The sequence below is a fragment of the Phocoena phocoena genome, chromosome 7 (assembly GCF_963924675.1).
Source record: "Phocoena phocoena chromosome 7, mPhoPho1.1, whole genome shotgun sequence".
In the NCBI taxonomy this organism is placed as follows: Eukaryota; Metazoa; Chordata; class Mammalia; order Artiodactyla; family Phocoenidae; genus Phocoena; species Phocoena phocoena.
Genome location: NC_089225.1, coordinates 106,544,173 through 106,560,495, shown reverse-complemented (window position 1 = coordinate 106,560,495; position 16,323 = coordinate 106,544,173). Strand labels below are relative to the sequence as shown.

Sequence of the window (16,323 nt, the reverse complement as noted above, 5' to 3'; positions counted from 1 at the left end):
TACATGGTGATGAAGAGAAACATGTGAGAGAAGCACCCCCCTCACGATAAGCCCATTCACTTGACTGGAAAATGATGTGAACTGTGCCTCACTAACTCACACACTGCTGACTCGTCTAGGTGAGAGACACAGAATTTTAAGTTCCTGATTGTTTTCTTGCGGCTTCTGAGAAGTGGTTTACCCTGTATGATTCTACAAAGCAGCCACATATATAGTGGGAGTCTGGGGACACCCAGATGAGCAGAGTCATGGAGGAAAGAGTCTGAGGCTTGGCAGAGCTTCTCAGAGTCAAGGCCGGGGTAGGGTGCGGGGCAGGCATACTAATCTTGTACCATGAAGCCTCACTGACTTCCACAAACAGTTGATAACGACTTTATTTCTACTTAGGATCTTTTAAAAATACTTAAAAATTAAACAATTTAAGGTACAGGATCTACTTAAGCAGTAACCAATATTCCAAAGTTCACACCTACTACTCTCACCTCACTAGTAACAATATCAGAACTATACTTCTTCCCCTCCCAGGGTGAGGAGACAAGTAACTACCTCAAAATTTTAAGCATCGTGCCCATAATGATATCCCCAATTAGAAGTAAGGCTGTGAGACTTCCCACTGCCTGTTTTCTCTTTAAAAAAATACAACGAGGTGGAAAAAAAGCAACTAGCAAGCCAAACATTTGTACAAGTGGCCTATTTCAAGACTTCCAAGAATTCAGATTTCATACTAAATCTCTTGCCTTAAACCCAATGTTTCCACAGTAACCATCCCTGTACCATTTTACCGTCATCAGTGGCAACCACTGAGATACCAAGTAGTGATACAAAAACACATTTTTAGAAGACCAGAGGAGCTACTCACTCACCCGCTAATGCTTCCAGACCACATCCCTGAAGTGCTCATGGCCCTTATCACCCACACGTCTTCTGGACCCAACAAGGCCCAACTACTCAGTAGATCCCAAACTGGCCTTACGGTGGGAGGTGTCTAATCACAGATGGAGGTACAGGGTTTATCTGCTGGAGTACAACACTGGGTCTGCCCTCCCCTTGGCTCCCAATTTTTAACAGATAAAGTTACTTGTTAAGCCCAACTTACCAATATATAAAGCAACTTAAACACAGCAAGAGTAAAACGCTTAAAGTATAGATATGGCTAATTGAGAAATTAAAAGGCTAATAACCTTAAAAGAAAATATTCTACTTTATCGTAATATTAACTTAAAATGATGAAACACTTTTCCCCTCCTATTAGAGGCAAAGACTTCTAGAAGATATACTGGTAGTGGAAAAATATATTCGTACAACTTTATTGGAGGGCAATTTAGCAAAATGTATCAAAAAGCCTTAAAAGGTACAGTCCCTCTGAATCACCCATTATACGTTTAGGGAATTTACCCTGGGGAAACATAATTACACAAAGATGTTAAGTACAAGCAGTGTCATTTACAATAGCAAAGGATCAGAACTAAAAGTTATCCCACTGAACTGGTTAACTCATGGTGTACCCATAAAATGGAAGATTATGGCAAGCTTTAAAAACAATTAAGTAGATCTATACTGACATGCAAAGATGTTAACATTAAAATTAAAAAACAGGGACTTTGCTGGTGGCACAGTGGTTAGGAATCCACCTGCCAATGTAGGGGACACGGGTGCGATCCCTGGTCCAGGAAGGTCCCACATGCTGCAGAGCAACTAAGCCTGTGCACCACAACTACTGAGCCCGCGTGCCTAGAGCCAGAGCTCTGCAATAAGAGAAGCCACCGCAATGAGAAGCCCGCACACCGCAACAAAGAGTAGCCCCCGCTCGCCACAACTAGAGAAAGCCACACGCAGCAACGAAGACACAACGCAGCCAAAAATAAATAAATAAAATAAAATTTTTTTAAAAAATTAAAAAACAAACCAGGACCTAGAATAGCATGACCTCGTGTTTAGTAACTTACCGGCCCCAGAAAGAGAGGGAGAGAGCTAGAATATGCATGAGAATCTGCGAGGATATCCCATTATCTTAACAGTAGTCATTTCATGTGGGAGTGGAATTAGGATGAGCTTTATTTTGCCTTTTATACTCTGTTGAATTTTCTGAAGTTTTGGAATGAACATATTACTAAAACATAACACTTCATATAGATAGAAATCAATTAAGACTATCAGGCTTAATGAAGGAAGCATAGATCTCTTGCACACACATATGCACCCACACACCACGTTCCCACATTACCTACAGAGTGCTTACAAAAAGGGAAAGAGGGAGAAGCTGCAAATTTCGGCCTCCTCTCCCCTCACGTAATGGTTTCAAACGAACAGGACTTCGTCAAAAAGATACTTAAGTAAAGAGAAAGAATCTGATGACTCTAAGGTTTTGAGCCAGAAAGGCAATATTTCTTAAACCAGTCAGTCAGGAAGAGAGAGACCAATTCTGGGGCAGAGAAAATGAATTTTTGAGTTGAATATGTTAAGTCTGAAGGGATGCCTCAGTATGGAATCACAATATCTTAAGTGTTGAAGAGATGTTAGAGGTCATCGAAATCAGTGGTTTTTAAGTGCTTTTGGGGGCCACTGATAATCACACTTCCTAATCCTGCTGCCATCATTTTTCAAAGTAAAGATCTTGTGTAGAACCCTAATATACAAATAAGGATAAGGTAAAATTGAAAAAGTGGATAAAGGGAGAAAGAACACCTGAAACCATGGCCTGCCTGCTTCTCCAGAGCACCCTTTGCACGTTTGTGGAACATTAAGTTTAAAAGCAAAACAAGAATATTACTCAGCCATAAAAAAGAATGAAATAATGCCATTTGCAGCAACATGGATGGACCTAGAGATTATCATACTAAGTGAAGTAAGACAGAGAAAGACAAATATCATACGATGTCACTTCTATGTGGAATCTAAAAAAATGATATAAATGAACTTATTTACAAAACAGAAACAGACTCACGGACACAGAAAACAAATTTAATGGTCACCAAAGGGGACAGTGTGGGGAACGGAAGAGCAATAAGTTGGGAGTTTGGGATTAACACGTACACACTACTATATATAAAACAGATAAATAACAAGGATCTACTGTACACTACAGGGAACTATGTTCAATACCTTGTAATAACCTATAATGGAAAAGAATCTGAAAAAGAATATACACACACATATATATTTCTGAATCACTTTGTTGTACACCTGAAACTAACACAACATTGTAAATTAACTATACTTCAATTTTTAAAAATGGGTAAAAAAAAAAAACCCTTAAAAAACAAGGCAAAACAAACACAGAACAACACTTGCCTTGCACACCACACCCCCGATTTCTAATGAAATAAGAATCCTGTTATAATCTATCTCATCAAGAGTATCTTATCAGGACTTCTCTGGTGGTGCAGTGGTTAAGAACCCACTTGCCAGTGCATGGGATATGGGTTCAAGCCCTGGTCCGGGAAGATCCCACATGCCGCAGAGCAACTAAGCCCGTGCACCACAACTACTGAGCCTGCGCTCTAGAGCCCACATGCCACATCTACTGAAGCCTGTGAGCCTAGAGCCTGTGCTCCCCAACAAGAGAAGCCACTGCAATGAGAAGCCCGCACGCTGCAACCAAGACGCAACGCAGTCAAAAATAAATAAATAAAATTTTAAAAGAAGTATCTTATCAAGTTTCTTTAGATATGTAGGTAGCTCTCTTTTTGTGGGTCATACGGTTTTTGTCACAACTACTCAACTCTGCCACTGCAGCAGGAAAACAGCCACAGACCATGTGTCAATGAATGGGTATGGCTGTGTTCCAACAGAACTTTATTTACAAAATCAAGTAATGGGCTGACCTGGGCCACAGTTTATTCACTCATGCTCTGAAAAATATCTGGTGGGTAGAAGGAAAGGCCAAAGGATATGTGAACCTGAAGTTAAATGTGGACACCCATCAAATCCTTTCAATCCTCCCTCAGAAATCTAGTCTCACGTCTTGCTTCTCCTCCTTACCCTTAAGCTTTCCTTGTCATCAGAGTCCTCTTATCAAGTTAATCTTTTGCCATTATGTCTATCTTTACAACACTTCCAATCTCACCCCATTTCTGACTTTGAAACATTACTAGTGGGAATGTAATGGGAAAGAGGTTGGTGGGTTTCTTATAAAACTAAACATGGGGTTTCCCTGGTGGTGCAGTGGTTGAGAGTCCGCCTGCTGATGCAGGGGACACGGGTTCATGCCCCGGTCCGGGAGGATGGGCCCGTGAGCCATGGCCGCTGAGCCTGTGCGTCCAGAGCCTGTGCTCCGCAGCGGGAGAGGCCACAGCAGTGACAGGCCTGCGTACTGCAAAAAAAAAAAAAACTAAACATGATCTTACCCAAGAATTGTACTCTTGGGCATTTATCCTACAGAAAGGAAAACGTATGCTCACACAAAACCTGTATGAAAATGTTCATAGTAGCTTTATTTGTAATAGCCCAAACTGGAAACACTCTAGATGTCCTTCAAAGGGTGAATGGTTAAACATTTACCCTATGTACACACTATGGTACATTCATGGAATGGAATACTACTCAGCAATCAAAAGTAATTATTGATATTCACAACTACTTGCACAGATATATGGGGAATTAAGGTGAATGGGCAAAAAAGCCAATCTCAAAATGTTACATACTATAGGATTCTATTTACAAAACATTCTTGAAATAACAAAATTATAGGTTGGGAGAACAGATTAGTGGTTGCCAGCAAGGGTTAGAGATGGGGGAGAGGAGATGGATGTGGCTATAATGGGATAGCAGGAGGGGGCCTTGCGGTTATAGAAGAGCTCTGCATCTTGATTGTGGTAGTGGTTACACGTGTGATAAAACTGCACAGAGCTACACACATACACTCACAAAACCGTAAAGCTGGTGAAATGTGAATAAGGCCTGTGGACTACACCAACGTCAACTTCCTGGTCTTGATACTGTATATAGTTATGTAAAATGTTAACATTGCGGGAAACTGGGTGTAAGGTACATGGGATCGCCCTGTATACTTTTTTGCACCTTCCTGTGAATTAAAAATTATCTAACGATAAAGATTTAAAACAAAGCAGGACAACAACAACAACTGCAGATTTCTTCAGCTCCCTCAGTCTATCTTTAGGTGGTAAATAAGGCACTTTTCAATCTACTACAATCTACATCTCTAGCTTCACTTCCTACCATTCTCCTCTAGTAACTCCTATAGTCACCCTAAACTTGTCACTGTTTTCTGGATATGCCATGCTTTAGTCTGTTTCACATTCTGTTCCCTCTCACTCTCTGCCTGCCAAACACCTTTAAACCACTTCAAATGTCACCTAATGCTATCTAATGTACCCGTCTCTGACAGAGGTAGTAACTGCTTTATCCTCTTGGTTCCCATAGAATTTCACTCATACCTCCAAGTATCTCTACACTATATTGTTTTACATACCTATTTCCTCTACTAGCTTATAAACTCCTTAAGAACAGGGACAAAACTTGATCCACGTGTCCATCTATCTGCCCATATATATATAAGGGCACTAAAATGTCTATGGATTCAATCAAGTTGGGAATCTTCTGCAAAAGATGACAATGGAAGTGATGACAGTAATTACTCTTATTGTTATCTTTTGCAAAAAAAACTGTCCTGCTAACTACTGTAAGAATGGAGCTCAGCATAAGGAAACATAATTCAAATGCAAATCATTCTTTATAGTCATCTTTTTTAGAAACAATTTTGAAATGATTAAGCAGAATTTTCCTTGCTTCTGTTCCCTATTAGTTTACACAATCAAGTGTATAATTTACACGTAACTTATAATTTACATGTATAATTTACACGTAACTAGTTATTATTATTGAGAAATGCCTCAAAGAACCCAGATTTTTTGAGGAGGAGGGGGCTTAAATCATTTATTATTTTGTCATATATTCTTCTCTTTTTTTGAGTTTCTTTATACCCACTTTTTTTTTTTACATCTTTATTGGAGTATAATTGCTTTACAATGGTGTGTTAATTTCTGCTTTATAACAAAGTGAATCAGTTATACATATACATATGTTCCCATATCTCTCCCCTCTTTCATCTCCCTCCTCCCACCCTCCCTATCCCACTATACCCACTCTTTAGCAAAAGAATCATTTTAAACAAAGTCCTCTAAATATATATCAATCTATTTTACTGCCTTAAATATTAATTCATTCTCAAAGAGGGATTAGATGATCTCATTAAAAAAAGGAAGTTCTTAAAGTAAATTAAGATAAAGGATGTGAGATGGAATCTAAAAGTAAACTGAGAAATATTGCTGGTGCCAAATACTTAATAATGAGACCAATTCTATTATCATATTAATTTCTAAATTAAAAAAAAATCCTACACACTTATGTGTCTCTCCACTGAAGAAAATGTCTGAGTATACTAAGCTGAAAGATCATGGACTAAAAAAAAAACCTATTAATAACCTTCTGGTGTCAAAGATTACTCTAAACAAGTTTAGTAACTATGAGTCACTGTTAAATGGCTATGCTATGAAAAGGCTATTCCCTTCCCCCCTCTTAAATATGCCAGCAAACTTACTGCTCTCATGAAATGAGTGAATATAGCTATTCAACACTGTGAACACATGCATTCACAGTGATGAAGGGAACCAAGGATAAGCTGAGCAAGGCAGCTATACCTTCTTTACATAGCATGCAGTGGGCAGAGTGTGTAACCAGTCATTATGTATGCAGATCTATGGGGCTGTCAGCAATGAAAGAACAAATTCCACTCCACCCCACGCCCATGCCCCAATTACCTAAAAATAGGGATGGTAAGATAAACCGTGCTTTCTAAAAGTATAAGGAAAGTAGTTTTCAAATTCTCTTTAAAAGGTATGGCACAGTTCCTAAGGGAGTAATCTATTTGTATTATAGACAAGTCTTAATATGGCAACCGTGTACCTACCATACAGAACAAGTAAAAACATCAACACACTACAAAGAAAGAAACACTCGAACGTTATATTTATCATTTTGTCTACAAGATCACAAGAAATGAGTGAGAAAATGCCCATGGATATAATGAATAAAGCAAAAACAGACAAAATTTTACCATGGGTTTGGCAGAGCTAGGAGTGAATACCACCTCTGATTCTAATATAACAGGTGTTCTAGGAAACAAGAGCTTTCTTCATGTGGATCGTGAGAATAATAACAACAAATAATTCTACCTCAAAATAAGACGGAGGCCTATTCTCTACAAAGCCACCTTGCAAAATATGGCGTTGGATATAACAATGTGTCAATCGTACAAAGCTTGAATTCCTTCTAAAAGACCTAAGTGACCACCTAGCCCACACCAATACACATCCAGAAACAGGAACCTTGCGATCTCCCATGGAAGCCAACTTCTACTTATTATTTTCCCTAATATCAGGATGAAATTGGACTCCCTGTTTTTCCTCCACTCACGGGGCCTTAATTCTATCTCCTGTCACTGTCTGGAAGCTTCCCTTATCTGATATTAGATGATCCCCTAAAAACATTTTACTGAGAGCTCTAGGGCTCAAATTTTATTCTTTCTCTACATCACACCTCCAGTTCATTCAACTGTTTCTCATGGCAGAACTTTGAATTCTGTACTAACCTGGTCACTCCCCTCTCAATACACTCTGGTTTCTCTACATCCTCAAATATGGACTTATTATCTACACAAAGCAGATGATCATTTTGAATTTAGTGTTTTTCTATTATTGCAACCTAGGTTTTCAATAGTCTTTTTTAGGTGCTTTATTACATGATCTATTTATTCTCAGGGCAAACATCTGTGGTTTCTAAGCCATCTATATCTCAGTTGGTACACGGATAGTCTTTTACTCTCTTCATTGAGTTATAATTAACATACAACAAAGCACACATATTTAAAAGAGTACAATTTGATAACTCTGGTCTTTTGTACACACCTCTGAAGCCTTCGAGACAGTGAACATGCCCATCACCACCATGATTCCACTGTAATCCCCTCATACCACCAACCCCACTCTAACCCTCCACATACATCCCTGCCAACCCCAAAGCAATCACTGATCTGTTTTCTGTCATTATGGCTATTCACAGAGTTTTGTATAAACAGAATCATACATTATGTACTCTTTATAGTCTGGCTTCTTTCACTCAACACAATTATTTTGAGATTCATTCATATTGTTGTGTACAGCAATAGTTCATTCCTTTTTATTGCTGAGTAGTATTCTATTCTATGGATGTGCCACAACAGGTTTATTCACAGACCTGGGCAAATAAAGTTGCTATGAACATTTATGTAGAAGTCTTTGTATGGACATATATTTCTTGTTCTCTTGGGTAAATACCTAGGAGTGAAATGGCTAGATGTAAGTTTAGCTTTTCAGGAAACGGCCAAACTTTGTTCCAAAGTGGTTGTATTATCTTACATTCCCACCAGCAGTTCCAGTTGGTCTGCATAACCACCAGCATTTGATGTAGCCAGTATTTTCAATTTTAGCCATACTGATAGGTGTGAAGTGGTATCTCATCATAGCTTTACTTTGCAATTTCCTAAGATTAATATCTTTTCAAGTGCTTATCTGAAATCTGTGTATCAGCTTTGGTGAACAATATACTTAATCCATTTTTTTTTTTACTGGATTGTTTGTTTTCCTTTTGAGATTTCTTCACATATTCTCGATGTAACCTTTTATCAAATATATGCTTTGCAAAAATTTTCCTCAGTCTGTGACTTGTCTTTTCATGCTTTCAACAGTGTCTTCTGAAGAGTTGAAGGTTTTAGTGTTGGTGAATTCCAACTTATTATTTTTTTCTTTTATTGAGTATGCTTTTGGTGTCATATCTAAGAATTCTTTGCCTATCCCAACGTCATGAAGATTTTTCTCCTGTTCTCTATAAGCTTTATAATTTTAGGTTTTACATTTAGTTGTGTGATCCATTTGGAATCAATTTTTGTATATGGTATGAGGCATGGGTCCAACATATTTTTTGCACGTGGCTATCAAATTGTTTCAGCACCAATTGTTGAAACTACTGTCCTTTCTCCACTGAATTGCATTCTCACCTTTGTCAAAAATTGTCCATACATGTGTAGGTTTCTTTCTGGATTCTCTATTTTGTTCTACTGATCTATTTGTCTATCTAATATGTCTTTATGTTGATATCACACTGCTTTGATTACTCCAGCTTTATAATTCTTGAAATCAGATGGTGTGAACCCTCCAACTTTTTGTTCCAAGCTGTTTTATTCTAGGTCTTTTGCATTTCCATATATATTTTAGAACCAACTTGTCAATTTCTATTAAAAAGTCCACTGGGATTACCATGAAGTTATAAATCATTTGGGAGGGAACTGACATTTTAACAATATTGAGTCTTCCAACCCATGAATAAGGTGTATCTCTCGCTTACTAAGGTCTTTCATTCTCTTAGCAATATTTTGTAGTTTTTAGTGTGCAGGTCTTTCATTTCTTTTGTCAGAGTATCTCTAAGTGTTTCATATTTTTTGATGCTATTCCAAATGATACTCTTAAATTTCAACTTTGGTTCTGTCATTTCTACTATAGAGAAATACAATTGTTCTTTGTATATCAATATTATAACCTGTAACCTTGCTAAACTCATACAGTAACTCAACTACGGTTTTTGTAGATTCCTTCATTTCTGAGTAGGTGATCATGTCATCAATACAGGTTTTTACTTCTTTCTTTCCATGCCTTTTATTTCTTTTTCTTGCCTGACTGCATAGTCTGCAATCTACAAGTACAAAGTTGAATAGAAGAGGTGAAAGTGGACATCCCTGTCTTATTAGTGATCTTAGAGATAAATGAGCCTTTCACCATTACATATAATGCTACCCATAGGATTTTTTTAACATCTTTATTGGAGTATAATTGCTTTACAATGGTGTGTTAGTTTCTGCTTTATAACAAGTGAATTAGCTATACATATACATATATCCCCATATCACCTCCATCTTGCGCCTCCCTCCCACCCTCCCTATCCCATCCCTCTAGGTGGTCACAAAGCCCAGAGCTGAACTCCCTGTGCTATGCACCTACTTCCCACTAGCTATTTTACATTTGGTAGTGTATGTATGTCCATGCCACTCTCTCACTTCATCCCAGCTTACCCTTCCCACTCCCGCTGTCCTCAAGTCCATTCTCTACCCATAGGGTTTTTATAGATGCCCTTTACTAGGTCAAGGAAGTTCTCTTCTATCCTAGTTTGCAGAGTTTTTATCAGGAATGCTAAAATTTGGTTTAGAATTTTTGCGTCTGTATTCATGAGGGATATTATTCTGTCGTTTTCTTGTAATGTCTTTGATTTGGGTATCAGGACAATCGTGGACTCATAGAATGAGTTAAGAACTATTCCTCATAAATTTTCTGGAAAAGTTTGTGTAGAAATTGTGTTATATTTCCCTTAAATGTTTGGTAGAAATCTCTAGTGAAGCCATCTGTGCCTAGATTTTTCTTTATGGGAAGATTATTAACTAAATTTTGAATTTTTAATAGATACAGGGCTATTAAGGTTATCTATTTTTTTCTTGAGTGAGATGTTGCTAAAGCATTACTCAGAAATTTTATAGCACTAAATGCATATGATAGAAAAGAAGAAAGGTCTCAGCTTCTACCTTAAGGAAGTAGAAAAAGGAGAGCAAATTATAAAGTAAGGAGAAAGGATATAAATAAAGATCAAAGCAGAAATTAGTTAAATAAAAGCCAGAGCAAAAAATAAAACCAAAACCTGACAATCTCTGCCTTTTAATTGGGGTGTTCAGACCATCTATACTTAATGTGATTATTGATATGGTACATTTGAGTTTATCATCTTGCTATTTGTTTTCCATTTGTTCCATCTGTTCCTTAAAGCCATTTTCCCCTCTTTTTCGGCCTTCTTTTGGTTTAATCAAATATTTTTAGTAATTATGTTGTATTTTCTCCTTTGGTATCTCATCTGTTTAGACCCTAGTACAGAGCTATACTTTTATCTGTACTGCATTTTATCAGTTACAATCATGTCCTTCCTCCAACTCCTGCCCCACTACCCCCAGCTAATTGACCCTTCTTTGGTGCCTGATTTAGTCACCTATAGAGTTTCCTATCCTTCTCCAATTTTTATCATTCACAAGCTCTGCTAATTAAACCTTTTAATTCTCCTCAGATAAATCAGTGACAATAAATGTTATTAAAAGTTTAAAGTTGGGGACAGTATCCTGCAACAGATCACCAAAACCCTGCCTAGGTGCTCAGAGTTATCCACTAATCAGATCCACTGGGTATAATTATTCATCCAATCAGGAAAAGTGTCCACTAAGCATCCTGAATTACAGGGGAAGATAATTAATAAACACAAAACTATATGGAAGATACTAGGACCAACAGGGTAGATCTCTTGAGAAGGGTCATTTATCTCACTATTTCTGTGGGTGGTAGCACTACAAGGGAATGTGATACTTGGTCACCATCATAAAGCTCAGAAGATATCTGGCTGGGATACCCTCTCTTATTGGTCATAAACTCAACATACAAATTATTACAACATTCTCAGTAATACATGTTTTATCCTATTCAGTAGAAATTAAGAGTTTAGAAGAGTTACCTTGACAGAACTATGTTAACTCTGTATTCCATTATCAATAAATAAAAAATAATTATTGAGCTGTCTTTGGAAGGCTTATGTTCTAACAGAGGGAAGAACTAGTAAAAACAACAAAAAAAAATCATTAAGTATATTGAAAGTGTTAAGTGATACACAGAAAACCAGAGCAAGACCGGGGGAACAGGAATGCCAGGGACTAGGCTGCATTTTACATAGGGGGTTGGGTGAAAAGTGACATTTAAGCAAAGACTTGAAGGCAATAAGGGAGTTAGCCAAGCAGAGAGTTGGAGAAAGAACATTCTAGGTAAAGGGGACAGCCCAATGCAAAAGCCGTAAGGCAGGAGTGTGACCGAAGTACACAAGGAAAAGCAAGCCAATGTGGGGGGAATACTAGGAGAAGGGACCATTGAGGTCACGGGCCTGACTGACCAAGGCAAGGGTGGGCATTTATTTTTTGGTAAAAGCACCAGACAGGAAATATTTTAAGCTTTATAGGCCACATAAAGTCTCTGTTGCATAATCTTCTTTGCTTTTTAAACCAACCCTTTAGAAATGTAAAAACCATTCTTAGCTCATGAGCCTTACAAAAACAGGCATAGGCAGGATTTGACCTGTAGAACTTAGTTCAGCCCTTGTAAGGATTCTGACTTTTACTCTAAGGGAAATATTATTTGACTCATGTTTTGAAAGAATCACTATGGTTGTGGAAAGGCAAGGGAGACCAGTTAGAAGAATACTACAGTAATCCGGAGCAAAGATAATGGTAGCTCAGACCCAGGTGGTGACTAAGAAAACGGGGTGAAGTGGTCATTAGAGTCTGGCTTTTTAACACCCCCCTTCCCCCCCGCAATAAAGTGGATGTATTTGCTCATGAATTGGATCTGGGAAGTGTGAAAGGAGTCATGGGTGACTCAAGACTTTTGGCCTGAACAAGTAGAAGGATGGCGTATCATTAACCATGATTGGAAAGACTGTGAGTGGATGTGTGAAATGTGTGTTTTGCTTCAAAACAAAGTAGAATTCATATTCCTTAAATTCCAGCACAACTTTGTAGCTACTTTATTAACTCTTCCACAACTTCAGAATCATTTTTTGTCAAGGTACAAAAAGATCCTGCTGTGATGTGAATGGAACTGCTTTAAGCTTAAAAATTAATTTGATAAGAAATGGCATCTTAACTATATTCCATCCAATAACATGGACCAAGTATTCTTTTGGACCTCTGAATAAGGTTTTATAGTTCTCTTCATATAGGTTCTGCATACTTCCTGATGAAAGTATTCCCAGACACCTTATTTTTTTGTTGTTGCTACTGTAAATAAAATACTTTTTAAAAAAATTACAATTTCTAGATCGTTTTGATGGTATTTAGGGAAGCTATGCATTTTGTATTTAGCTGCCCTAGTGAACTCTCATTTTCACACTGATTCTCTTGTGTTTTGTAAAGATATATGAATATCTCAACATTGTAATTTCCCCTCTTTATTTTAAATAGCTGTGTTTTTTATTTCTAAACTGTTTCTTTATGCGTTGCCTAGAATATCCAGAACAACTCTAGATAAAAAGTCATAGCAAGCACCCTGGTTTTAATGGGACTACATTCAAGTTTTCAGTCTTAAGTATGATGTCGAAGTTGCTTTTTGTGGTTTTTAATTTAGAGGTTATATTTTCATCTCTCCATTGTTTTCAGGTCTCATTCCCTCTTCACCACTTGCATTAGTGCTATTTCCTTCTGAATCTTGATAAGACAGTGAAATCAGAAAGTTCAGGGTTTTCCTCCCTATTTCTAATCTATTTCAGGATAAGTAATTTGCATTGATTGCTCCTCAATCTTCAGAGTTGTCCCCTTCCTTTGAAATAAAATTTATTTTTCATAAATTTAACTAATTTTCTTTGCTTTATTTAGCAGGAGGTCTATTCTTGCTTAGGTTTAGAGCAAGAATTCTCAACCTCTGTGTTACCAAAAAAGGTTCCCTGAGACCCTTTCAAGGGGTCCATGAGGTCAAAACTGCTTTCATATCAATGTAAACACATAATTTGCCTTTTTCCACCGTTGCCATTTGCACTGATGGTGCTGACCTCTAGCCTGAGTCAAGGCAGTGACAACAAACTGTAGTAGTTATCGTTGTAGTTTTCATCATCACGCACTCAGCTTCAAAAAACTGTTTCACTTAAGAGTGTCATGAGAAAGCAGGAAAAAAATTCATTTTATTAAATTTTGACCTGAGGATACATACAACTTTATAACACTTGGTGTGATAAATAGGAAGTACACATAAAGCACCTTCTGCCCCTTACTGAAGACTGCTTGTCTTGAAGAAAAGTACTTGTATGATAATGTTTGAGCTATGAGCTGAACAAACTATTTTCTTTATGGAACATCACTTTTCCTTGAAAGAAAAACTAACAAATTATTCCGGCTTGTATATCTGGCAGACATTTTCTCAAAAATAAAGTGAACTTGTCTCCTTAAGGAAAACAACCAACGAACAGTATTTGTTGCCAGATTTGAATTTTGAAATTTGAATACAACATAAGTAAGTTTGACCACTTTCCAAAATTTATACTTTTCTGATGAGATCATAGCGGTGCTATTTTAAAATGTGAATTTTTGATATTGAATAATGTGTCAACGTTTGGAAGATGTATGTAACTCAGTGATCCAATATTTTCTAAATGACCAGTGCATGTTACAAAGTCATGCATGGATAAAGGACCTTTTCAAAGTACTGAGTACGAAAAGTTCATTTATACAGTTTGAGTCTATTACAACCAAGAAACTATCAACTGTTGAATTTTGCTGTAGTATCAAAAAATATTCAAAATTATCTGAAAGGCTATTAAAATACTCCTCTCTTTTCCAATTATGCATCTGTATGAGGTCAGATTTTCTTCATATACTGCAACCAAAATAACATAACAGCCATCTTTAAAAGAAGTTAGTTTCATCATATTATTAACATTTATCTACATCTCTTACTAAGGTACGCAAGAAACTGTCTAGAATTTCCATGGAAGATCTAAAGTAAAATTGAATTATAGAAAATTTCACTAATTGTAGATTGCTTCCAATGACAGAAAGATACAACTAAATAGCCTATAATTACAAATCTTAATCCCACGAGTGCGAAATTCCTTTCTTTATAAGAATACAGGTAAACCACAGTCTTAGACTTAAAAAGATGGTAGAAATTAAGCAGTTTAAGTGTCAACTCAAAACAAAAAACAACCTGCTAAAATAAAAGATAGGATGGAAAATCCTGTTCCAATCAAAACACTCATCCAGTGAATCATCAGGCATCCAGCCCATGGGAGACAGGTACTGTGGAGGGCACAGGTGGGCCAGAAATGACACATGGGTCAAAGAGCTCAAGGTCTAGTAAGGAAGAAAAAATATGACACAAATAAATTCATGTTGAAGATGGCAGCACTCCTGCCATTTCCAAAGGAGGTGGCCAAATGGTAGATTCATTTTAGAGTGTAAGGGTAAGGCCGGGAGACGGAATATTCTGGGAAGCCATACAGGAAAAAGAAATGAATTGGGTGGTTCTGAAAAATGAATGGGGGCTGAGGGGAAAATGGTGCAGGGGTGAAAACAAGACAAAGACAGTATGGCTAATTGTTTGCTATTAATTGCTTTCAATGAACAGAGACAAGCTGAGATTGTTAGAGCATACAGAAAAAGGGAGAAAGGGGTTGAAATTCACCTAGAGAAGCACAGGCCAGGTCACAAAGGGTCTCGTGTGCTATGTGAGAAGGCTGAACTGAAGGTTTAAAGCAGGGGAGATATTTCAGAAAGAGCCCTAAAGAGGCTACTGCTAAGGTCCATAAAAAAGGTCATGAGGATTTTCGTGAAGTAGGAATGGAAGTCGGGATCAATTCATAAACCCCTTAGGAAGTAGGGGTTCATACTATTTATTGAAAGATGATTTTTTTGGGGGGGGGACAGATTGGTATGAAAGTCAGGGTTTGGACTGTGGTGACTGGGTAGAAGAAGATACTTGTCATGGATACAGAGAACACAAAAAGAAAATCAGGAGAGGTTATCTCCCTAAGAGGACTACCAGTGGAAACACTGATTTCAGAAATGAGATAAACTACATCAACAATGAAAAAAAGAACCCGAAATTTAAATAGAATTGAAAACCTCAAATGAAAAACTGAGAAAAAAGTCAAAAATGTATTTGTTAGATGGCAGTACAGGAGAAAACACGTGGTGTTTAAGCACCAGCAAATGCCACTTTAGGACTAAATTTTAAAAACCCCAAATAAACCCAAATTGGGATTTACTGATTTTTAGAAATCACTTCATAACTTGTCTTACATTTGCTCCTAATCAAAAGATTAAAAATATAAAATAAAGCCAAATACATACCTTTTCCGCTTTTTTGTCAGAGATGTCTTGCTTTTCCAGCACGGCCATGCTCTCCTTCAGGTTCTTCACGATGTCTGCAGGAGATTTGTGAGATTTTCCAAATGGGAACGGCATGGCGGCAGCGACCGGCGCCTCACTGCGCTCTGCCTGCTTCACCTGGGGACACAGCACATGGTACAAGTGAGAAAAAGTGAGGTGGATAGAAGACATACTTTCTAAACCCTAATCTGAGAAGAAAAACAGTGTTTGAGAAAGTTACTTTATATCGCTTTCAAAATCAGTTACTAGGAAACCCACAAATATATAAGAAATGATAATAAAATTACAGAACACTTCGTACTTTCCAAAATACCTTT

The 16,323-nt window shown here is 37.4% G+C and overlaps 1 protein-coding gene across 1 annotated transcript in view; it reads right to left on the bottom strand.

Annotated features, from left to right (window-relative positions):
* The window catches only part of CAB39 (calcium binding protein 39), a 47,505-nt gene extending 31,424 nt beyond the window's left edge, over window positions 1-16,081 (bottom strand). Inside the window, exon 1 of the mRNA XM_065880503.1 lies at window positions 15,968-16,081. Within this exon, the coding sequence (XP_065736575.1) occupies window positions 15,968-16,081 (114 nt within the window). The remainder of the gene's footprint in view (window positions 1-15,967) is intronic.
* Window positions 16,082-16,323: the final 242 nt, after the last annotated feature.